General features: G+C 45.4%; 1 protein-coding gene and 1 pseudogene across 4 annotated transcripts in view; one reads left to right on the forward strand and one right to left on the reverse strand.

Annotated features, from left to right (window-relative positions):
* TTC7B (tetratricopeptide repeat domain 7B) overlaps positions 1-23,740 on the forward strand; it is a 248,846-nt gene that overhangs the window by 160,381 nt on the left and 64,725 nt on the right. For 3 of the 4 annotated variants that reach the window (XM_028098223.2, XM_028098245.2, XM_088024480.1), the window contains one exon: positions 20,968-21,084. The exons of the other annotated variant lie outside the window; for it this stretch is intronic. In XM_028098223.2, coding sequence (XP_027954024.1) covers positions 20,968-21,084 — 117 coding nt within the window. The remainder of the gene's footprint in view (positions 1-20,967; positions 21,085-23,740) is intronic. 4 annotated transcript variants of the gene reach the window in all.
* On the reverse strand, positions 15,214-16,564 carry LOC114205011 (histone deacetylase 3 pseudogene; annotated as a pseudogene).

The following is a 23,740-nucleotide window of genomic DNA, read 5'->3' on the forward strand; positions in this document are numbered from 1 at the left end:
TCCTGGCATACAGGTGCACGTACTTCTGTGCGTATTACCTGGGAGTGAGATTGTTGGGTCATATATGTGCCTCTTCCGTTTGGCCACATAATTCCAAACTGTTTTCCAAACGGGCTGTGCCACTTTGCATGCCCAGCGGCAGTGCCCAAGAGCCTGTGGGCTTGCACGCACCAACACCCCGCCCCCGCACCCTGCCCCCATGTTTCAGACTTATTTTTGGCCACGTGATTGCTGGTTAATGGAGTTAGGTTGTGAGTTTAAGTGGCATGATGAGGTTGAACACCTTTGTCTCTCTATATTGGCCCTTCAGCTTTCCTGTTCTGTGAAGCACAGGGAGAAGTCTTTCCTCTTTGCCAATTCGGTTGACTTTTTCATGCCAACTCGTAAAATTTCTTTATATATTTTGGTTACAAGGCCCTTTGTTGGTTATATGTGTTGCAAAAATCATCTCCTCACCTGTGACTTGTTTTCTGATGAACAGAAGTTCTTATTTTTAAAGTAGTTGCATTTATCAACCATTTCCTTCATGGATTGTACTTTCTGCATCTAGTTTAAGAAACCTTCCCTTCCCTTCTCCAGGGTCATAAAGACAGTCTTCTAAGTTATAGTCTAAGAGCTCTTTTGTGTTACCTTTCACACGTACAAGGGTCCATCTGGAAATGATTGTTTGATGTCTGTCTGGTGGGAAGGATTCAGTGTAGCGTTCCCCCACGTGGATACCCGGTTGTCCCAGCATCGTGTACTGGAAAGATCCCTTCCCCGTTGCTCCTCGTGCTACTTTTGTCTTAAATCAGATGCCCATATGTGGGGGGGGGGGGGCGGAGGGGGACGATTTCTGACCTTTCTACTTGGTTCTTTCAGTTAGTGTGCCATCTATGTGTGATTGCCACTTTCTGCATTCCTACAACTTTATTATATGTGAGGTAGGTCCCTCCCTGTATCTTGCTCTTAAAGAGGGTTGTGGCTATTTCAGGCCTTTGAGCTTGCGTATAAATTTTTGAATCAAGTTTGTCAAGTTCAACAACAACAAAAAAAACCTATCGGAATGACATTTAATCTAATAGCTCAGCTTGGGGAGAATTCTGTATTTGTGACAGTGAGTCTTCTAATCCATGGCCATTACATCTAATTATTTAGGTCTTTAAAAAATACTTTTTAATGAAGTTTTACAATTTTTCTTATTAAATATTTTGCCCATTTTTTACTGGATTTATTCCTAGTTACCTGAAAAAAATTTCCATTTGTATACACTATATGTATACAGTCTTTTTATCTTTATCAAATTTACTATCTACTTGTTGCTAGTGTTTAGAAAGGCAGCTGAATTTTATACATTCTTGACTCAACAACTCAGCTAAACTTGTGTAATTCTAACAATTTATATATAGATTACTGTGGACTTTCTATACAAGACTTTTATCTGAAATAATTAAAATTTAGTTTCTTTATCCCTAATCCTTCAACTTTTTAAAACTGGCCTTACTGGACTAGGTTAGGACCTTCAATATAGCTAAATAAAATTCTTTCAGTGTTTTACCATTAAGAATTATGTTTGCTTATAGATACTATTTAAGAAGTTAAGGAAATTTCCTTCTTCCTGGTTTGCTAAGAGTTGATCTTTTTAAATCATGAATTGATACCGAATTTTATCAAATGCTTTTTCTATATTTGTTGAGATAATTTTATGGTTTTGCTCCTTTAACCTGTGAATGTTATATTGATTGATATTTTTAAATGTTAAATTAACTTTGCATTCCTGGAATAAGCCCAACTTGATAATGACATATTAGCTTTTTTTAGTGGATTCAGTTTACTAATTTTTTAGGAACATTTGTATTTGTTCCTGTGTGAAATAGCTTGCAATTTTCCTTTCTCATTGTATACTTGTCAGGTTTTGGCATCAAGATTGGGCCAGCCTCATAAAATGAGTTGGAGTAGTTCTTTTGTGTGTGTTTTAGAATCATTTGTGTAAGATTGGAATTATTTGTTTCTAGAATAATAAGTTTCGGTAGAATTTGCCTGTAAAACCATCTGGCACTGGTCTTTTTTCTATGGAAAGACTTCTTAGGCTTTTACAAAAATGATTATAGGATATTCAGGTTTTCTGCTTCTTTTATTAAGCTATGTATAACATAGAAGCTAAAATATATATAATATATGTATATATCTTAAGTGTTTGTCCATTTCATCTAAATGTTAAATTTTGTTGGCATGGAGCTGTTTATGTTTTTTAATTATCTGTTTATTGTCATACAGCACCTGCAGTTAAGTCTTTTTCATTCCTAATATTGCTTAATGTGCCTTCTTTTTGATTTTCTTGAACAGTTTTGCCAGAAGTTTGTCTGTTACATTGATCTTTTCAAAGAACCAGCTTTTTTATGGTCTCAACTATGTATTTACTTTCTCTTTCATGAATTTCTGTTCTTATTTCTAACATTTCCTTTTTTCTATTTTCTTTGAGTTCATTCTGTTTTACCTGGTTTTCCTTCTTAATCTCTCAAGTAGGTGCTTAGTTCTTTAATTTTTTTGTCTTTCTTATTTTCTGACATAAACATTTAAGACATAATTCCCCACCAAGTGCTGCTTTAGTTGTAGACCACAGTTTCAACATCTGAAATTTTTATCATCATTTTGTTCTAAATCATTTTAAATTTCCATTCTTCTTCTTTGACTCCTTAGTTATTTTAGAACTGTGTTTTCTAATTGTCAAATATATGGGTTTTTTCCACTTATCTTTTGTTAATGGGCTTTTAACAAACTTCATTGAACTGTGCTCGGAGAGACTGTCATCTATATGAACTTGAAATGTTGAGACTTGTTTTATGGCCCACCATGTGGTCACATGTTATGAATCCTCCATGTGTGCTTGAAAAGAATGCTTTCTGCATCTGGGGGTACATTTTTATACATCTTGTTAGATTAAGCTATTAGTTCTGCTATTCAGATCTTCTTTATTCATACTGATGGTTTTTGTTTGCTTAATTGGTCAATTATTGAGCTGAGATATGTGGAGATCTACCACTGGGATGGTAGATTGTCCTATTTCACCACATAGTCATAGCAATGTTTGCTTTATATAGTTTAAAGCTCTGCTCTTAGGTGCATATAAATTTAGAATTGCTATGTCTTCCTGGTAGATTCAACCCTGTATCATTATGTAATAAGTTACATAATTCATTTTGCCTCAGAATCTAGTTTAGATGCTATCCACACGCATCCACAACACTCATCTACATTTGTGTGTCCAAATACAGGTACACATATGCAGTGTGTGTGTGTGTGCACGTGTTTGCGCGTGTATGCTTGGAGTATCTTTCTTCATTCTCCTACCTTGAACTTTTTATATTCTTATGTTTTAGATTCACTCTTGTGCTCATTATATACAGCTGATTTTTTTTTTTTAACTCAAACTGACAGTCTTATCTGGAACATTTAGTTCATTTCCACTTACTGTAAATACTGGTACATTTGTGTTAGTATCTCCTACTTCTTCTGTGCTTTCTCTTTGTCCTGCCCTTTCTTTCATAGGCTATTCTCTCTCTTCCTACCTTCTTTTAGGTTAGTTATGTTTTTGTTACATTTTTTTTCTTACTGATTTGGAAACGGAATGTTCTGTTTTGGTTGTTGTTTAGTGATTATCCTAGAAATTTTAGTGAGGGTCTGTTGCTGGCACAATTTCTCAGTTTGTGTCTGAAAATACATTGGCTTTACTCTCAAAAGAGGTTTTCCAACTGGATATGTAATTCTAAGCTCACATTTCTCACAGCGCAAATGATCTTACTCCTCTTGTAGTTGTTGAGAAGTCAACTGTTTGTTTAATTTTGGATCATTTTAATGTCATCTGTCTTTTCTCCCTGGCTGCTTCCAATTGACGTCATTGCGGGTGCTATACGTTCTTACCGTGAAACAGCTCAGAGTGGCTCCGGCTCGGTCAGAGTCACTGGGCTATCGTAAACTATGGGTTGGTATTGTTTGTACTGTTTATCATTTCTAGAAAATTCTCAGCCATTATTTCTTCACATCCTCCTTCTCTTAACAGATAGCATAGAGTTGGGTCTTGCTTTTTTTTTTTTTTTTTTTTTTTTAAGTAGGCTCTACGCTCAGCGTGGAGCCCAGTGCAGGGCTTGAACTCACGACCCTGAGATCAAGACCTGAGCTGAGATCAAGAGTCAAACGCTTAACCAACTGAGCCACCCAGGTCTTATTTTTTTATTTAGTCTGATAATTCCTGCCTTTTGTCTTAAGTGTTTAGTCCCTTCACATTTAATGTAAGTAATGGTATGGTTGGATTTATGTTTGCAATTTCTCTATGTGCCGTGTCTTATTTTGTTCCTTCTGAACTGCCTTCTTTTTCTGTTGAAAAATTATTTTTGTGAAAACCCTTTAACTATTAAATACCTAAACAAAGGAGTGAGAAATCACTTGCTGATGATGTATTAAATGTCTTTAACACATTGCAAGTTTTCCCCAAAATAAAATCTAACAATGCATTTTTATATTGAAGAGTGTTTGTAAATTCAGGTAGATTCACTATCTACTGTACTTGGTAGAGGAGCATTGATATTTCTTCTTTTGAAATACAGCTTTGCAGAAATTTCCAAGTTGATGACTACATTTTACTTGGTGTTTTCCTCATTGGCCCAAGAAGGTAGAAGTAGGTGCCAGGTGATATTTGGAACAGTTGTCTCTCCTGAGGACAGTGGGGCAGTCTGTCAGCCAGTGCTTTGATCAACCCCTCATAGACTTTGTGTTTCTGCCATGGGGATTCATTTTTAGATAAAATATTGGGATGAGAGCTGACAATTTGTTGCTTTTTGTCTTGGGAAAATATATCAGAGAGTATCATATGTACAGTGGCATCTGAGAACGGTAGTGTGACTAGAATGTTTTATTCTAATTCAGCAAGCCTTACAGAGGTCACGAAGGGCAGCAACCGCCAGGTTTAGTCTCTTGCCCTGAGCCAAACTGTGGTTGCACAACTTTGCTAATTACAGATTTTTAATTGATTTGAATTTTAATCTTTCTTATTTATATCGTCAAATGTTACATGAAGCACAAGGAGGTAATTTTTGGAGCCTCTCAAGGATACAAATCCAAGTGGCATCATTGAGGTTTTTCGACAACTCTTTTAGATATGTTTTCTGACCCCTAACTTTTGATACATGAGGAGGTACTGAAACAAGTCCTTGGACACCTGGCCAGGAGACCACCATCTCCTCTAAACACTTCTGTGTATGATCTTCTACTCTCGTTCCTGCGAGAGCAGATCCTGTCATGCAGATCCTGTCACGTGATCACATTTCTTTTTACGCCAACGGGAACTATGGAAAGAAGTGAACATATATAACATTTATTCATTCACTCATTTAGCAGTAATAATCACTAGCATTTATATACCACCTTGGTAGAGGCAACTCTTGTTAGCACTTAACACATTTTTTTTTAAGTGGGTTCCACGCTGGCCCCAGTTCGGGGCTTGAACTCATGACTCTGAGATCAAGACCTGAGCTGAGATCAAGAGTTAGTTGCTTAACTGACTGAGCCACCCAGGCGCCCCCGCAATTAACACATTTTAAACTAATTTAATCATCATGAGAACCACGGTAGATAATATTATCATCCCCATTTTACAGATGAGGAAACTGAGGCACAGAAAGGTAAACTAGTTTGTCCAGAATTACCCACCTTGTCAGTGGCGGAGTCATGATTTGAATGCAGGTGGTCTGGCCTCAACATCTGTGCTCTTGACCACTGCTTTTGAAGCACTGAGTTCCTACCACATTCCACATGCCATGCAGCGCTAGGTATCAGGAATGCTGCCACGAATAAGAGAAAGACAGTTTATGCTTTCTTAGAGCTAGCAATCCACATGAAAAGGATTTTTATGCTATCTCCCCTGTCAGTCTTATCAATAAACTGGAAAGCATGGTCAGGATCATTCTTTACTCAAGTGGCGCACGTATCTGGTTTAAAAAAAAAATCATTGCTTGGCAAGTAAGATTGCCACTTTCTCACTCTTTCTTACTTACACTCAATTTAAGTTGAAATATGATACTGAGTAATGTTTTGACATAGTGATTACTGAGAGGCCTGGTGCTGTGGGCTCTCGTTAGGCCGAAGCTGAGTAATGGAGGCACGGACATGGCCATTAAATTTGCACTTGATAGAAAGTTGGGCCACAAAGCAAGTTTGTTCTCATTAAGTCGAGAGAAGTAATCCGTAGATACCTGAAGGATGTCTGGGAGGGATGAGCGCAAGGCTACCAACCCAGGGATGCCAACCCCCCGGATACAAGTTGGACAGGAGGATCTTTGGGCAAAGGAGGGTGGGTAGCAGCCTCAAAGACACCGTGGATCAAAGTGGAGCAAATTCAGTGGTGCAGTAGCTTCTTTAAAATCAACTTTCCACAACAAAAAAAACACCCAAACAAAAGATGGGCAAAGGAACTTTTCTCCAAAGTAGATATTCAGCTGGCCAATAAGCACATGGAAATATTTCTTAGTATCACTAAGAAATGCAAATCAAAACCCCAGTGAGATATCACTTCATACCCCTTCGGATGCTTGTTATTAACACACACACACACACACACACACACACACACACACACACAGGACAGAAAGTCACAAGTGTTGGTGAGGATGTAGAGAAACTGGAACCTTTGTGTTCTGCTGGTAGGAATGTAAAATGGTACAGCCACTGTGGAAAATAGTATGACAGTTCCTCAAAAAATTAAAAATAGAATTACCATATGACCCAGCAATTCCACATCTGGGTAAGTACTCAAAAGAATTGAAGGCAGGAACTCAAACAGATCTCACACACCCATGTTCACAGCGGCATTGTTCATAATAGCTAAGAAGGTGGGAGCGCCCCAGGTGCCCAGTGATGAGGGAATGGATACATGAGGTGTGATATATATGTACAATGGACTATTATTCAGCCTTAAACAGGAAGGAGATTCTGACACAAGCTACCACATGGATGAACCTTGAGGACATTACGCTACGTGAAATAAGCCAGTCACAAAAAGACAAATGCTTTGTGGTTACTCTTATATGGGGCTCCAAAAGCAGCCAAAATCCCAGAGACAGAAAGTAGACCAGGGGTTGCCAGGGGCTGGGGGGAGGGGAGAATGAGGAGTTATCATTTAATGGGTTTGGAGCTCCAGTTTTGCAAGAGGAAGAACGCTCTGGAGACGGATGGTGTTGGTGGTGGCTCAGCAGTGTGAAAGTACTTAATGCCACTGAACTCTTCACGTTAAAATGGGAAATTTTATGTTATGTGTATTTTATTACAGTTTTTTTAAAAAAAAATCAGCTTTCCGTTCTCTCCCTTTCAACATGTATAGTGATGGGAGGGTTTCCAGCGTTCTTGGGAGGTTGAGATGAGATACCTGGGGGTCCTTCTGCTCTGGGATTCTCTGGCTCTGGGTCCTGAAGCCACCCCTCTTCTGGGAGGGGCTGGCTGAAGCAGGGAAGCAGCCTCCCCCTGCGTCGGCCCGTTTATGTAATCTTTCTATGAGATTCTGGGTCTCTGGTGTTGCCTTCAGGGAATGTAGATGCTTGTTAAGAGAGACAAAATACCAAAAAGGCGACAAGAAATGGCTTAGAAACTGAAAAATTGGGTTTATGAGGTAAGGGTAGAAGAAGAACTGGAAAAGAAGAAATGGGAGAGAAATGTATTTGAAGCCCAGTTGGTTTATGAGAAGACCCTTACTTCTGCAGGACTAGGGATGGCCTTGTCCTCAGATTGAGAGTTATGCTGGCCCAAGCTCTGCTCCCCCAGTCCACATGCATGTGGCCAGTCTAAAGTCTTCATGGGAGTATCCTGCTTCCTTTCCAGAGAGTTCCCCTTTTCCTGGTTATTTCAGAGTATGCTGGAGAGAAAGCAGGACATGCCACTCTCCCATCAGCCAGGGCACAGAGCTCCTCAGGAGACCCAGCAGCGGGAGAGCCAGGCTAGGGCGGCCACACCAAGGCCATCTACCCCCACTGGTGACATGCAGGTTTATTTGTTTTGGTGCTTTTCTTTACAAGATCTTAAGTTCTTCTAAGTATCTCACTCAACAATTCAACATATGGAGTATCATCTTCAGGCTTCATGCAAGGTGTTTCCTGAAACCTCTGGCTCCCCAGCACCTACCCCAGTGGTTGGCATGCTGCAAACATTAATACATGTTTGTGCAATGAATGGTTGAAAGTAATGACCCTGCTGAGTAGTCTGGGAGCCTTAGTTCATAGCTAACTAAGCATGTGTCTACCTGTGTTTCTTCTATGGTCCATTTTGGTCTTAATCTGCCAAGTTTGCTATATAAAATAATGATTTCTGCTTACTGCATATGGGTCATGGAAAGCACCTGCGAGTTACCCAGCCAGCTGTGCAAAACACATCCAATAGTCCAAATACAGTTCAATGTCCGTGCATTCATAATGGTCTTTTTGCATCTTAAGGCCATGAAAGTTTAACTATTTACTATCTGTTTAAAAACAAAACAAAACAAAAACACCTGAAAGAAGATAAGGAAGACAATCTGCACATTTATCCCATGAGTATTCCCATGGGAACCCTGAGCCAGAAACAGCTGGTTGGAATCAATGACCCCACCTACAGATGATCCGATTCACTGTCCTTCGAACACCCCCTAGTGAAAGGTCACAGAGCGCCCACTTTCTGCCAAGGATGAGGAGAGCGGTGTCCCCGCCTTCATACCACTCACAGTGACACGTGAAGAGTTACTCTGGAATGTACCGAGTGCCTCAGAGGAAAGAAAGATGGCCACCGTGGCCCCTGCCACCTGCATCCTGGAGAGCAGGGCCCCCTGTGAAAGCTCCAGCCCCCAGGGACAAGGGTCCTGCTTTTGGTCTCCTTCACACCGCTGAAACAAAGCCAAGCAAAACCAAACCAAACCCTTCATGCTGTACTCAATGAGAACAGGCAGGACGTCAAGTCAGAGAATGTGGGAAATGTAAAACAGGCCAGAATTCACAGCAGCAGGTTCCTGGCTCAAGGATTCGAGGGCCGCTTTGGCATCCAATCCCAGAGAGATGCACTGTCCACCTCTGGTCCCAGAGAGCTGGTTCAGTTTCCCAGCACCCTGGCCGGTTTCCTCCTTTCTGGCTCCCATCCTGACTTTGAGTGGAGGGTGCCATTTCGATCCTACAGAGCCTCCTGGATTCCTCTGTCTTTGTCACGTCTGGCTCTGGGCTCTTCCCTTTCTAGGCCCAGGTGATCGGAGGATTCCCATTCTTTTGGCATCTGCCATCATCCACTGAAATAGACCCAAGTGTCTCCTTTCTTCACTTGAGCTCCCATCCTCAGACTTGGGAATATGGGGAAATCGGGGCCATGGGGGGAGCTATGTCAGAAATAAAGACAGGGAAATGCTCCAGGGGGATGACCTTTGGGGAGCGGCAGGTCAGTAGCATTGCTTCTGGCTCACTCCCTCCCCCATTTTGGAAATGACCAAGGGCTTTGTAGTTCGGAGAGAATAGATTGTTTTGTTTCAAGCTTCTGGCTCACTCCCTGCCCCATTTTGGAAATGACCAAGAGCTTTGTGGTTCAGAGAGAATAGATTGGTTTTTTTTCAAGCCAGAGAGTTTAATGGGAAGACTTACTTTCAAATATTTCCTGTCCACACATTTACTTACTGGCTGGCTACGTTTGCCAAAGGCACTTGCTCACCAGCTTACTTAGCGAACAGAGGGCTGGTAGTCCTCGGCCCCTCACACCCCCCAGGGAGACAGCGCTCAGGAAGTAGTCTGGACCGTCCGTGTCTGCTTTCTGTTGCTTTGTGGATGGCACCAGGTGAAAGGGCTCCCTTCAAAAACAATGCCAAACTCAGACACTGGAGGAGGTCTTTGACAAAGACACGGCAGTGTGATTCCGGGGGTGTTTTTCATTTACCCTGTCCGTGTCATTTCCAGCTTGGGTGCTGGTTCCGGTCACTAGCCCGACTTGAGCTTAAATAGCCGAACCGGGAGCAAAAAATGAGCCAAACTGGGGTTTCTTGAGGTGATTTATTTTAGCTAAATATGTCAGTTGTTTGTTTGTTCTAAAAATACCGCTAGAAGGATGGGGGAGTATTCCAGATTGTTGACACTTTGACTGAAATGCGAAGCGAAATGTAACTGATAGGGGATCTAACAGGAGTTCCTGCCTGTCATAAAGAGGAGGCCGGATTAGGATACCAGGAGGTGCAGCTGAATCCTCACAGACGGCCCCGTCGGGGCTGAAGGGCTGCAAAGTTCTGGAGAGTGAGACTCCTGCTCCTGGCACTTGGGTTTGTTAAATAAGTGTGGTGTTCATCTCCCCAGGACCCAGCAGACCTGGGAGCCTGGGCCGGGACGACACTCAGGTGACAGCAAGGCCGGTGTGGGGAAATGCCGAATGGCCTCCCACACAGGCCGACGCATTAGGTGGCATCTCTTTTTGAGCACCTCGGGACCTTAAAAGTGATCAGATTTTTAGAACTTCCTCAGTGGTTAAAAACTCCCAGACAGGAGTTTGCCGGTAAGCGACGGGGGTCAGTTCCTGGACAGGGCTTGATCCCTAGAGAAGAGCCATGTTCTTCTAACCCCCCCCCCCCCCGCTTTGGTGCTTGTGTTAGCAAACCAATGGGGGAGTCAGCATGTGCCTTGGGGTTTTGTAAAGACAACTAGGTATTCAGACTTGACTCCTGGAAACCTTGTAAACTAGGGGTTTCTGTCTGGCAGCCTGTGCATTGACATTCGCTCGCAGAGTCCCGTTAGGTCAGCGCACATTTTAAAAATGTTTGGATTTGATTACCTCTTGGGTAGGCAGGCACGACTCCAAACACTCCCTGACATCTTGAGCCCAGCTCCTATTCACTTGCCTGGTTGTGGAAGACATTTGAGTTTTCCATCCCGAAGAGGACTCCCAATGGCAGTGGATGACTGCTCAGTGCTCTGCAGACTCGGGGTGCCCTGTACATGGGTGACAATGTGAATGTGCCCCCTGGGTTGGTACACCGACCCTCCCTGGCGAGACTCTTAGGGAGGACTTGGACGGGGTTCTAATGGAGCCATCAGAAAGCCATCCTGGGAATCCCTCCAGAAGGAATGGAAGCATTCTGTTCAATGGGTAGGGGCCCCCTTCGTTTGTGGGCTTAATGGAAGTGGTTGATCAGAATTCCCGCTGAATTCTAAGCATAAAATACTCCCAAAATTCTTACTGGAATGAAATAAACACAGGTAGAATTTCCTAAGGGGGGGGGGGGACGGACGGCTATGGGAACTCTTTCCTTTGGAGATCTTTTAAAAAATCAGCCCATTGAAGGTTAGGATGGAGAGTTATGAACCAGAGTGGGGGTTCCTGAACTTAAATTTGCACACAAATCGTGCGGGAGTCGTGTTACATGAAGATTCAGGCATACTGGATCTAGAGTGGGTGGCTAGTCTGCATTTCTCACAAGCTCCCGGGGCTCACTGAGGCTGCCGGCCCTGGACCACACTCTTGGGTAGTGAAACATTATAGGGACTGCTCAAGGCCTTGTCCAGCTTTGGATTAATTGGAAAAATCTATATTTTTTTCTAATGAGCCAATGAACAGTGTGTCAATACGGCCGTGAGGTAAGCCTAATGGTCAAGGAAATTGTCTGTTTCCTGCGTAACAGTTGAGTAGATCGACCATTCATTCAGGTGACGTTTATTGAACACTCTCCATTAGTGAGTCCCCGAGCGGCATTTGAGGTCAAGTGGGAGCAGTCACGTGAACCGGTTCCTTCTTGCCCCTGCCTTCCAGCGATAGTCAGAGGACCCTCAGCACAGTTTGGGGGCGCGGCTCTGGGGCTGGCATAGCTGTAAACCCAGCATCATCATTGTCCCCTCTAGTGGGAAAGGGGCCCTGCTGAACTGTGTCAGCCCCAGCGGCTCACACGCCAGGCACAGTATGGATTTTCAGCGACAGTGACTCAGCCCAGGATCAGAGGCTGCTTTTTTGCCGAGAACACCACCATCTGGGATTGGATTGCTTTGAAGACCAGCCAGGAGAGGCTCCAAGACCAGCACACAGTAGACCATCAGAAATGTTGGTGACAATGACATTGAGTTAGATTTCCTTCTGGAAAGCCACACTGGAACCCAGAAGAAACCCCTCATTTGGCTCTGAGGGGTTGGTTCAATTTATTTGATAACATTTCCTCTGCCTGACCAGCGACGGGCTGCTTCCTTCTGGATTCTTTCAGACTTTGTTCCCAGCTGACTCATCTGGCTTCAAATTTCCATCTATCTTCCCCTCGTCACCACATGCTTTTGGCACATCTCTCTTGATTTCTCTTACCATTCTGATCTCTGGCTGCCAACCATCTTCTCAATTCGAAATTTCCTTTCAATATACCTGCATCCCCTGGCCCCCTCTGCCCGACCTGTTTCTTTGACCTGGTGACAGATTCACACTTTCTTTCAGGTGTTTGGCAGCCAGACCCACCTCAGCTCCCCAGTCAGGCTCCCTGGGAGTGAGAGATGGGGATGGTATTCAGGGCCCCCGTGGCCATTGCCTCACTTGGGCAGATACCACGTGCTTTTTCTTCACAGCTGTTTTGCATCCCTGCCTACATTCAGCAGATAAACAAAGAGCATGCTGAGCCCAAGAGCGTTCAAACAGAGGCCAGCACAAAATACCAAATGTTCAAGGTTCCCATGATTTTCATTCTGAATCAGCTGCCTTGAATACAGCATTTACAGATCGGCTAATTAGTGTGGGTTTTGTGTATTAATATGCATGTTTCCTCCTTGATGCACTTAATGAGTGCATTTTTTTTATACTGCCAGATAAGGTTGGAGGGAATCATTAATTTAGTATTTCTCTAAACTTTTCTCATCTACTGTCATTGAGAGTTCTTCACCAGAAAGCTTTGTAAAGCATATTAAATTTCAGAATTTAGAAATATCTACCCTTGGGGTGCCTGGGTGGCTCAGTGGCCTAAGCGTCTGACTCTTGATTTTGGCTCAGGTCATGATCTCAGGGTCGTGAGATTGACCTCCATGTCGGGCTCCGTGCTGGGCGTGGAGCCTGCTTAAGATTCTCTCTTTCTCCCTCTCCCTCTGCCTCTTCCCACTGCCCTCTCTGAAAAAAAAAAAAAAGAAGAAGGAAGAAAGAAGGGCCCTTTTATCTTTATCTCAGGCCCCAGTCTTATATCTCAGATTCCAGACACCACTCCAGAGCATATTGTGGGTGCTCACACCTGCCTGCCTATGCTTGAGATATCCATCTGCCTGCCTGAAAGACCCCTCCCCAGTGCCCCCTCCGGCCCCCCCGTGAGGGTCCTGCTTCTTCTCTGTGGTCTTCCATGACCCCCAGGCAGAGGCCCTCCTTTTTGTGCTGCTACCGGAATTTTGTCCATATGTCCGTTCATCACATATCATGTGTAGAGAACACTAGACCGTGAGGGAAGATACCATGTCTGATTCCCCTTAGTAGCCTCAGGGGCATAATAGGCACTTTTAAAATGATTGACAAGGGGCGCCTGGGTGGCTCAGATGATTAAACGTCTGTCTTCGGCTCAGGTCATGATCCCAGGGTCCCCGGATTGAGCCCCGTGTCAGGCTCCCAGCTCAGAGGGGAGTCTGCCTCTCCCTCTCCGCCTGCTCATGCTCTCTCTCTCTCTCTCTCTGTATCTCTGTCTCACATGAATAAATAAAATCTTTTTTCAAAAATAAATAAATAAATAATAAAATGATTGACAAAAGGATGAACAATTTTGAATTCATTATCAGGTACATTGACATATAGGTGGTCAACTATACAAATACAGCATTTTAACAGATTATAAAAAACATTTTATACATTTTATACATATACATTTAACAGATTATAAAAAACATTTTATACATAGAAAACATTATATACATTTATACAAGGTGAGGAGGGAAATAGCTTTCTGCCTGAGGCTGGGGGTCAGGGAAGATGTCAGACAGTGGGGTTGTCACAGTTGGGCATGGGAGGGGCCCCGAGGAGAGGACTTCGGGGAGGTAGATGCAGCACCATGAGCTCAGCGGGGAGATGTAAGCGTCTACGGTGAGCTCAAGGAGTGGCCTCTGGGGTCCGGCAGGATAAAGTTCAACTGGAGTGGTACTCTAGAGGTGAGGGTCTAGCGGTTAGGGTGGTTTCCAGGGAGTCAGCAAAGTCTTTCTGGGGATGATCATCAGACATTAAACCTGGCCTTGATAAAATGCCACTTTGAGACTTTCCCTAAGGTGCTGAGGACAAGTCACAATGCTACATGCCCCAGGGGGTGTACCTTCTTTCTAAATTCTACACCAAGCCAAACGCAGCTGTTATTTCAAGAGGTATCTTGGGAGTCATAAGAATTTCCAAAAATAGGGTAAAGTATTTCTCTTGGGTTTAATGGAAAGTAAAACCTTGATTAACTGAGTCCTTCAAATGACTAGAATTTTACACACACCGGACTTTGGGGTGAAAGAGGCAAGTCACAAAAGGCACAGGTCAATGGGATCATTTTTTGAAGAAGTACCTATGATGTATCCTAGGAACAATCCCCCAGAAGCGCAACCCCCATCTTCCTGCGGCCCGACTCGGGTTCCAGGGCCATAATCTGTCCCTAAACCGGGAATCCTGCCTCATGTTCATGGCCAGATCTTTTCTTCTGCTTGGACTCTTAAGTTCTTTGAGGGCAAGGGACTATATTTTATACCCACTTTTTTTTTTTTTACAAAAAATACCAACTTGGTTTATTGGATAAAAACAGTGATAAAATGGACACAAAGCCAAAAGTTAGAACAGGACATTTTGACATCCTCCCCGGACTCAAAACCATACTTCCCATCATCGGGGGTTAAGGTGTTAGGGAGCCAGAGCCCCCCAAAATCCCTCACTCTTCACCTGCACTAGAAACAAGGCCTGCAGTAGGAGAACCCAGGAAAGGAGAAAGTCAGAGCCAAAGTCAGCCCTGTCTACACCTTCATCCCTAAAAGTCTCTGGGTTGGAGGGAAGCAGGGAAGGAGTAAGGGGGCCAAAGTGGCTGGGACCAGCCTCTAGGGCCCACTGCCCAAGATGTCCTAAAGGAAGTTATCTTTGTCCCCATCCAATCCCTAATAAGTACCATTGTCAGGCCTTGGGAAGAAGAGGAAAGGGGATAGTTGGTTCAAAAACCAGATGTGGTCTCCACACCTTCTTCCGGCATTGATAAAAGCCCGGAAAGTGACCGTCTAGGCCTTGCTTGGGGCACCACACCTTTTCCCTCCTGCCCAAACAAGAGGTAAAAAGGAATTCCTTGGAACAGAGCAAGCCCAGCTGCTCTTAAATCTCCACGTCGCTTTCCTTGTCATTGTCATGGTCTCCATCATAGAACTCGTTGGGTGCCTCCGGCCTGCTATAGTTCTCCTCAGGACCCCTCTCCTCTGCATCAGCCTCATCAGTTCTGTCATAGGTCAGGAGGTCTGCGGGCACATCATGAATCTGGACGCTGGGTGCATGGTTCAGCATCTTCAGGTTTTCAGAGATTGTCTGGCGGATCTGGTCCAAATACTGGCGTGAGTTCTGATTCTCGATGCGGGTGCTGACATCCGGATGGAGCGTGAAGTCCGGGGCAAAGTACTCAAAGTATTCACTATAGGGAAGCTCCTCACTAATGGCTTCTTCTACCAGCAGTGATGTTTCATATGTCGAGCAGCAGGCAACATTTCGAACAGTATAGCCACCACCACCTAGCACCAGTAGAAGGATATTGAAGCTCTTGACATATTCGACACATTCCCCATGTCCTGGAATGCTGAGGTTGAAGCAGCCCAAACGATCACAGCCCAGGGAGTCAGCTCCACACTGGAGCACAATGCCCGTGGGTTTGTTAGAAGTCCACCACCTGGTTGATAACCGGCTGGAAAAGGTGCTTATAACTCTGGTCATCAGTGCCATCCCACAAGGGCACATTGAGACAGTAGTAGCGGCCACTCTCTGCTCCAACTTCATACATATCACCTGTGCCAGGAAGGAAGTAGTTTCCATATTTGTGGAAGGAGACTGTCATCACCCAGTCAGTGAGGTAGAAGGCTTCCTGAACTCCATCACCACGGTGGATGTCAGTATCAATGTAGAGCACCCGAGGGTGGTACTTGAGCAGCTCCAGGATGCCAATCACAATGTCATTGACACAGCAGAAACCAGAGGCCTCAAACTTCTTGGCATGGTACAGACCACCAGCCCAGTTAATGGCAATATCACAGATCTTGTTATTCAGCTGGATTGCTCCTTGCAGAGATGCGCCTGTGTAACGGGAACAGAACTCAAAGAGCCCAGGAAACACTGGGCAGTCATCGCCCACGTTGAAGGCATTAAGGCCCTTGGTGAAGCCTTGCATATTGGTGGGGCTGACTCTCTGCAAGAAGTCGATGTCCTCAGAATGAAAGTGGCATGTGTCATGCTGGGAGGCCTGGTAGGGCTTGATGACAATCATCTTCTTATAGAGACCGTAGTGAAGGACCAAACTATGGGTCAATGCCAAGCGATGGGGCTTCATAGGGTGCCCTGCCCCGTAGTGGAAGTTGCCCACGTCGGGGTCGTAGAAATAGGCCACAGTCTTGGTCATGGTGCCGGCGGGAGCAGGCCCCCGTGCCTCTGCCGCCCACCCGGCCGCCTGCCCCACCCCCCTATTTTATACCCACTTTTAACCCACACAGTAACACAGGTCTTTGCACATCATAGGGTCTTAAGTATTTGACAAGGGATTAGAAAATGCTGTCTATCCTCATTAATGTCAGGAGTGCGGTTAGAATATTTTAGGTCACTCTCCTGTGTTTGTTGTTCAGTGGATCTGGGTTTGCAGTTCTGGTCTACCCATGACTGGCACTGTGAACTTGGGCAAATTACTCTCAACCTAACCTGCACGGTTGGTGTAAGAATCAGCGGGTAAATATTTAACGTATCTGGCAGCAGCTCTTGTTCTTATTTTGCTTGTCTTGGAAAGCAGAAGTTTCCTGGCTTGTTGCTTATTATTCTGCAGTTGAGAGCTCTCATATTTTCGTATTTTCTGGAATTGCATTTCCATTTGGGAGCTTTAGCTCCTAGTACCTAAGGTTGGCTTTACTGAGGTGGGGGGTGGGGGGGAGGAGGAGCTCTTTGACCAGAAAGATGAGTAGATGCTAAAAAAGCAGAAATGGATGGAAAAGGCATTCCAGACAGAAAGAATAAGAGCACGTGCAAAGGCCCGGGGTCATGAAGGAGAGTGACATGGAGGAAGTCGATCATGGCTAGAATGAGAGATGTACACGATGGCAGTGAGCAGACAGAGGCTAAGCATTTGGGCAGGAGCCAGGTCAGGAACAGCATTGTGTGAGATGCTAGATTTGGGCTATCAGTAAACATAGTCAGATTGGCCTATCAGCAAGCTGCTTCTCTTCTTCATTAATTTCCTGTAAGTTTCAGTGAGTCTCTGAACCAAAATTGTTGTAATTAGCTAGATGTAGGGGGTAGGAATAGACCACTTTCCCAGCATGTGACTTCTTACCAAGAAAAGCACCTTACTTAATTCACAGTGGGACTCGGCTAATGTGGCCGGCAGACATCTCAGCCTGTGGTCCCTTCCTTCCGCTCTGCCAGGTTGGCAGTTCCGCACGCAGGAATATAGTCGATGTTGGTTTGTCCCAGGCTTTTTCATGACTTTTTTTTTTTTTAAGATTTTATTTATTTATTTGAGAGAGAGAGCAGGAGCAGCAGGGAGGGGCAGCGGGAGAGGGAGAAGCTGACCTCCCGCTGAGCTGGGAGCCCGATGTGGGGCTCGATCCCAGGACCCTGAGATCAGGACCTGAGCCGAAGGTAGACGCTTCACCGACTGAGCCACCCAGGCACCCCCTTTTTCATGACTTCTCATTTTGTCCTCAGGGTTTCCTCAGTAGGTTGAATCTCTAAATTAATCTTTGGCCATCCGCTGCAGCAAACCAATGCCAGTCATTGTTTGCATTCTCTTCATTTCTGTGCTAATGCAGCATACGCCGAGCCAGATGTTTTCGAACAGTCTTGAAATGTGTGAGCAGGGTTCGGCAAACATGATAACAAACATCACTTGTCCTGTTTTCGGGATTGTTCTCTGCCGGTAGCCAAGCCGAGGATTGGGGACGTGGTGAGAAGGAGCAGTCTGCTGGAGGCGGGGCCTCTTCTCCTGCTTGTATTTGTGTGTCCAAGGGAAAACCAGGGTTTGGCGTGTTGGGACGTTCTGCCCATCATCTGGAACATACCCGACAGCAGCAGCCAGGCTTTGCTTTTGCTCCCCTGGCCGTGTTTTCTAGCTTCTTCTCTCTGCTTGTCTCTCTCATGCTGTTCCTCCTGCTTCACTTCCAGGTGCCTTTCCCATCATTTGTGCTCAGCAGTTCTACTATTGTTCTTCCTGTCTGGTTCTCTTAAATTCAGCCCACACCTTTTCAACTCCATATCCTGAGTCAAGTGTTTGAAAGCTGTTATTTCATGTTAATTAGAAGTTCTTTTTCCAGCCAAGAAGCCTTGCATGCAACCGTTCCCCAAGTTGAGGCTTAGAGACGAGCTCTGGCATTTTGTAGTTTGGGTGTGGTTAAAGGACAATTGGACAGTTGGAACCACACTGCCACCGCAGGCAGGGCAGCCTTCCCCACGGCCTCACCCCCTCCCTGGGGCGGGCATGCTCCAAGCTTGGCTAAGCCAGAAGAGCTCGGTGCACCTCCCGGAGAACATCACCACAGTCCTAGGTGGGGTCTCCCTTGGCCAAAATTGCTTGGCAGCCAGACCCAGGAGGGTCTCTGGCATCTGAATAGGTCTCTACCAAATGCTAAAAGGTGACCCTTTGTAACATATCTCCCAGTTGACCCAAGTTTGGTGGGAGATTCTGGTGGAAAAAGGCTCCCATCACTTTCTGGACTGGTGAAGACATCAGCAGGAGTTGGCACCTGGCTCCTGAGAAACCCCTCAGGGAACTTCCACTTCTTGAAATGTTCTTGAGCAGATGTGGAGCCCTGTGCTCACATTTGGCCTCACCCTTTATCCCACCTGCTTGTAGATCAGAGGCTACATCCCTGTCCACAGACCCAGGCTCGAGGAGGCTGCAACCCTGAACCCTCCAAGAGCCCCCAGCAGCCCCTTGGGCGTCTTGTATTCCATTTGGAGGGAGGGGGTGGTACTAACCCATTGCAGAGCTTGGGCAGTGATGCATTCAGACCACCCTCTTTCCCTCTCCCACTGAGAAAAAAGAGACTTTCTTCCTCCAAAATGCTTTCAAATGAGGCCATTACATCATGCATGGTTGAGGAATTCTCTTGTTACTGGAAATACATTTCTTAGTCTTCTGTGGTTTGTAGAGAAACTAGTCAATGAGCCAGTGGGGCCACAGAGCACAATCCTAGGCACTGTGGAAGTGAGGGGTTGATGTTCTTTTATGGAAGGGGGATAAATACCACACACCAAGAAGGGTTATTACAAAGATCACCTTGGTTGTGTTTGTGAAGTGCCAAACACAGAGCCTGGCACAGAGAAGGTCTTTAATAGACAGGAGCTTCCCCCATTTCTTTCTTCTCTTTATTACCATTAACAGCAAATACCAGCTAATGTGATAGAGAGTAGAGTAGACAGAGGTGTAAGCATGGTATTGTTTGAGGAGATGGGGTTGTAGCTGGGTTTAGAATTTAGGAAGAAGTAAGGAGAGCAGTAGATTCATACAGATTAAAACTGAGGACACGGGGCACCTGGGTGGCTCAGTCGTTAAGTGTCTGCCTTCGGCTCAGGTCATGATCCCAGGGTCCTGGGATCGAGCCCCATGTCAGGCTCTGTGCTCGCTGGGAAGCCTGCTTCTCCCTCTCCTGTTCCCCCGCTTGTGTTCTCTCTCTCTCTGTCTCTCTCTGTCAAATAAATAAATAAAATCTTAAAAAAAAATAAAACTGAGGACACGGCATGTATATTCATAGACTCAGGAAAGAAACCTAGCCTTTGGCCAATAAATTATATTGATAGCAGTAAAGGGTCCAGAGGGATGCATGGCACACAATGGGGTGGTGAAACAGGAGTGGCCGGTGGGCAGGGTGCCTTCGAGGACTCAATAAGGAATTTTGACTTATTATTATAAGCAGTAGGGAAATCACTGTAGTTTCTTGAGCTGGGACTGAAAATGATTTTTAGAGATCTTCATAAGGCAATTTCTTAGAGCTGGGCAACTTGGGGGAACAGGAAGACCACCAGGAAGGTATCTGGGCTCATGCTGGGGCTTCACAAGGATAGTACTAATGAGCTCAGGGACCAGGGAAGCTGATGTCTTCAGAAAGGCATAAGGAGACTTTGGGAGTGAGATAACCAAGAGGCCGGGAAAGAGAGAAGGGTCTCAGCTCAGCTCACAGAAGGTCTGGGCAGAGGATGAATCCATTGGTGGTAACAAAAATAGGAAAGAGGTAGTTGGTGACTATGGAGTGAGCTGGTGAAGTCCTAGCCCTTCAGTAGCAGGGCTGGGAAGATCTGAGGAGAGAGCCTGAGCCAGATGCCCTCTTCTTTATGTGCCTTTTCGAAGCTTACAAGACTTATTCACCTTCACATGATGAGGATCTTGGTGGAAGGGGATTTGTAGATCATTTATATCAACTGAGTCACGTCTCCTGTGTAAATCTGTAAATAAGTCAAGATTTGCTTTTAATGAATTTTTGAAGTTTTGCAAATAAATTGGTTTTGTTTTAAAAAGCAGACTCTTAATAAAACCCCTGCGCTCTCAACAAAATTAGCCATTCTGATGCATTTAACCTAATCACAAATGGTCACATTGGGTGCACCTGCATTTGCCTTCAATCTACAAAGCCATATATTAAACTGGGAGTTCTGGAACCCTTGGCCCTTGCTTCCCCCGCTTCCCTCGGATCAAGCCTTTGCCCACCCCATTCTAGAATGAGTGCCGTCGCTTCCGGGTCTAAGCCCAGCCCCGTGGGTGGTTCTGGTGGGGACTCTCTGGCTTGAGCTGTGTTGTTTTCTCTCTTTGTCTCCCCATCATAGACTACTGTTTTCCAAAGTGAAGTTGGAGTCACTCTGCCGGGGCCCGGATGAGGCGCTCCTCACTTGTAAGCACATGTTACAAATATGGAAATCCTGCTACAACCTTACCAATCCCAGGTAAGAGGACAGCAGGGCCTGTTTTGCGTGGTTTTTGCATGGGTCCCCGCCTCCCGGGGCCATCTCTGATGGGCGGTTAGCACGCAGGCACGACCCCTGCCGCCTTGTGCACTTCCAGGTCCTCGTGAGCAGCAGAGAATAGTGGTGGAACCATCCACACTCCATTGTCAGGGGCTTTTCTTCCAGTGGCTGATGAAGCCCCCAGATCGGGAGTTTCTTTTCCTGTTGCTGCCACCGTGACCCACGAGGCCCAGTGACCAATTAATTACCACCTGATTTCTCTCAACCAGCCATTCATTTAAGTTCTTGGACAAGTCTTACCATCTTTCTGGTAATTTATGCATAGAGTAGTCAATTACATACTCCAGATGGGGGTGTTTAGAGTAGTATTTAAAAGACCTGCAGAGACAGCAGGCCATGTCCCACTAAGGAGAGTAGAAATCTCTATGGGCATGATAAAGTATACTTTTCAAAGAGTTAAAATCATGACACAAACAGGTATAAAATAAGCATGTATTAGAGGTTTTATTTACCTCGTTAACTAACGGGGAAACCAGTAAAATGTTAAGCCTCGTTCAGAGAAGAATTTGAAAGATAGATAAACTGAAATGAATTTGCAGAGAAATGCAAAAACAGTATCCTACAGGACAGTGAAATATATGGTTTGGGGTTGTCTTTTTACAGGGTGGAAATCAGTTGTATCTCATTTGCCTGCAGAACAGTAAAATGACCTTAATCAGTCGGAGTCAGTCAGGGGTACCCACCCAACCGAGGCAGATAATTGGGGAAGTCCCCCTCGTTAACCCCCAACTCGCCACTGAAAGACACCCGGTAACCTGTTGTGCCCATTTTCAAGTCTTGGGCAATTTTTCCTGGCGTCTGTTTAAATTACTAAGTGTGTCCTGCCGTTGGAAGGAAGTCATTTAACGAAAAGGGACCTAATAATTCAAGTGCATTCACACAACTGCTCATACACTTGGAACATTTTTCAAGCTCATAGCAAGATGTACGGACAGCTCACACAAGGCTCTTAAAAGTCAGGAGCCTAAAAAATATTCAAGTCAAGTCGTAAATGTGTACTAACGAAGGATGACACTTGCCCCGTACAGCCCCCCCAGGAGGCAGCAGGCTGGTGGCCGTGATGTGCAGGGCACGGGCCAAGGGAGAGGAAAGGTGGGGTGGGCGTTAGGGAAGCAGCAGAGGGCGGGAGGGATTCCATGTGGGATTTTATTTCTGTAGTTAAAATAGTCAAAATCAGGGCCCTCCGTGTTAGGGGACAGGTCCTTGTGAACTGACATTCAGCGGAGTTGTGACCACAGGGCCTTGTGGGCAGTGCAGCTGGAAGGGAGGGGGCTCACGCTGGCCAGCCCCAAGCCCCTTGCAAAGCTGGGGTCACGAGAATTAGCCAAGAATCCCTGTCACAGCCACGACCTGTGGCACGTGACTGCCCTATGCTCCATCTTCCTCTCAGTGAAAAGATAGTCCTGAAACTGGCCTCTTCCCTTTTGTGGATATGTTCTGAAAATAAAGATCATTTTAATTTTTAAAGAATCCTACTTTTCTAAGTCTAGAGCAGAAATAGAAAAGGCCCATGTTATGTTCCCGAAAAGCCCCCCACTCCCGGCCTCTCAGAAGCAGCAGGATTTAGGGAAGAGTCTTGGCCACGAGCACCGCTAACAGGAGATCCTCCCCAGGCTGGTTGCTTCCGTCCTGGAGCATTCCTTTGCCCGTACCCCCGTTCGAAATGAGAAAATAAACCCATCAGCCTTCATGTTGCCAATTTTCCCTCCGTTCTCCACACCTCTCCCACCTCCCCACATTTCCTCCCACTTAGCAACCAAGAATATTGAATGTGAGGAGAAAAAAATAGCAGAATTGGAAAGCTTTTTAAAAATACTTAACCAAATGCCTGGGCCGTGTCCATACTTCCTCCGTTTCCTGAAGGATCTTGCAGGGCCAGAGCAGGGAGGAACCCTGGCTCCAGGCACAGCGTCTGGAGGGGGTGTGGGGGTGGGTGGAGGAGGGACCCATCAGGGGTTTTCGAAACTGCTCCCTCCAGCGACTCCCAAAGCCTTGAGGGAGGAGGAGAGGGATGGTAATTGAGCAGCCCCTTAGTAAGGAGCTTCCTGATTTTTTTTTAACTTTATTTATTTTCTCTGGGATATAAATAAATGTTTCTCCTGTAGGCCTTACCATTTTGCAAACTTAGACATCCTCCCCAGTATGGTTGGGTTAGACATGACCCCAGCAGAAGAATGAAGCATAAAGAGGGGAGGGCTGCATCTTGACAAGGGATGGCATCCTTCCTTGTCCTCCAGATAAGGGCAGTTCTGGGTCCGGCAGCCTCGAGTCCATGATCAGGTCACGCAAGGTTCTAGAAGAGGGTAGAAGCGCATAAACAAGTGCATGAGAAGCATCCCTGCTTAAAAAAAGAGAGAGAGAGAGAGAGAGAGAGAGAGAGAGAAGTGCAATAAAAACTGGGCAGAGAGCATCTTGGCAGGTGGCTGGTTTCTCCCCAGAGAAGGTCCACGCTGACACCCTGAGTCGGGGCGCCCTTGTTTCTGAGCGTGCTCACTCGTGGAGGGGCTTCTGCTCTGCCTGCCAGGGCTCCCCACCGTCCCCCACCCCCTCCCAGCTCCACCCTGGGGCTGGCCCA

The sequence above is a fragment of the Eumetopias jubatus genome, unplaced genomic scaffold (genome assembly GCF_037043125.1).
Source record: "Eumetopias jubatus isolate StellerSeaLion01/CBP00866 unplaced genomic scaffold, mEumJub1_p1.0 scaffold_7, whole genome shotgun sequence".
NCBI classification, from domain to species: domain Eukaryota; kingdom Metazoa; phylum Chordata; class Mammalia; order Carnivora; family Otariidae; genus Eumetopias; species Eumetopias jubatus.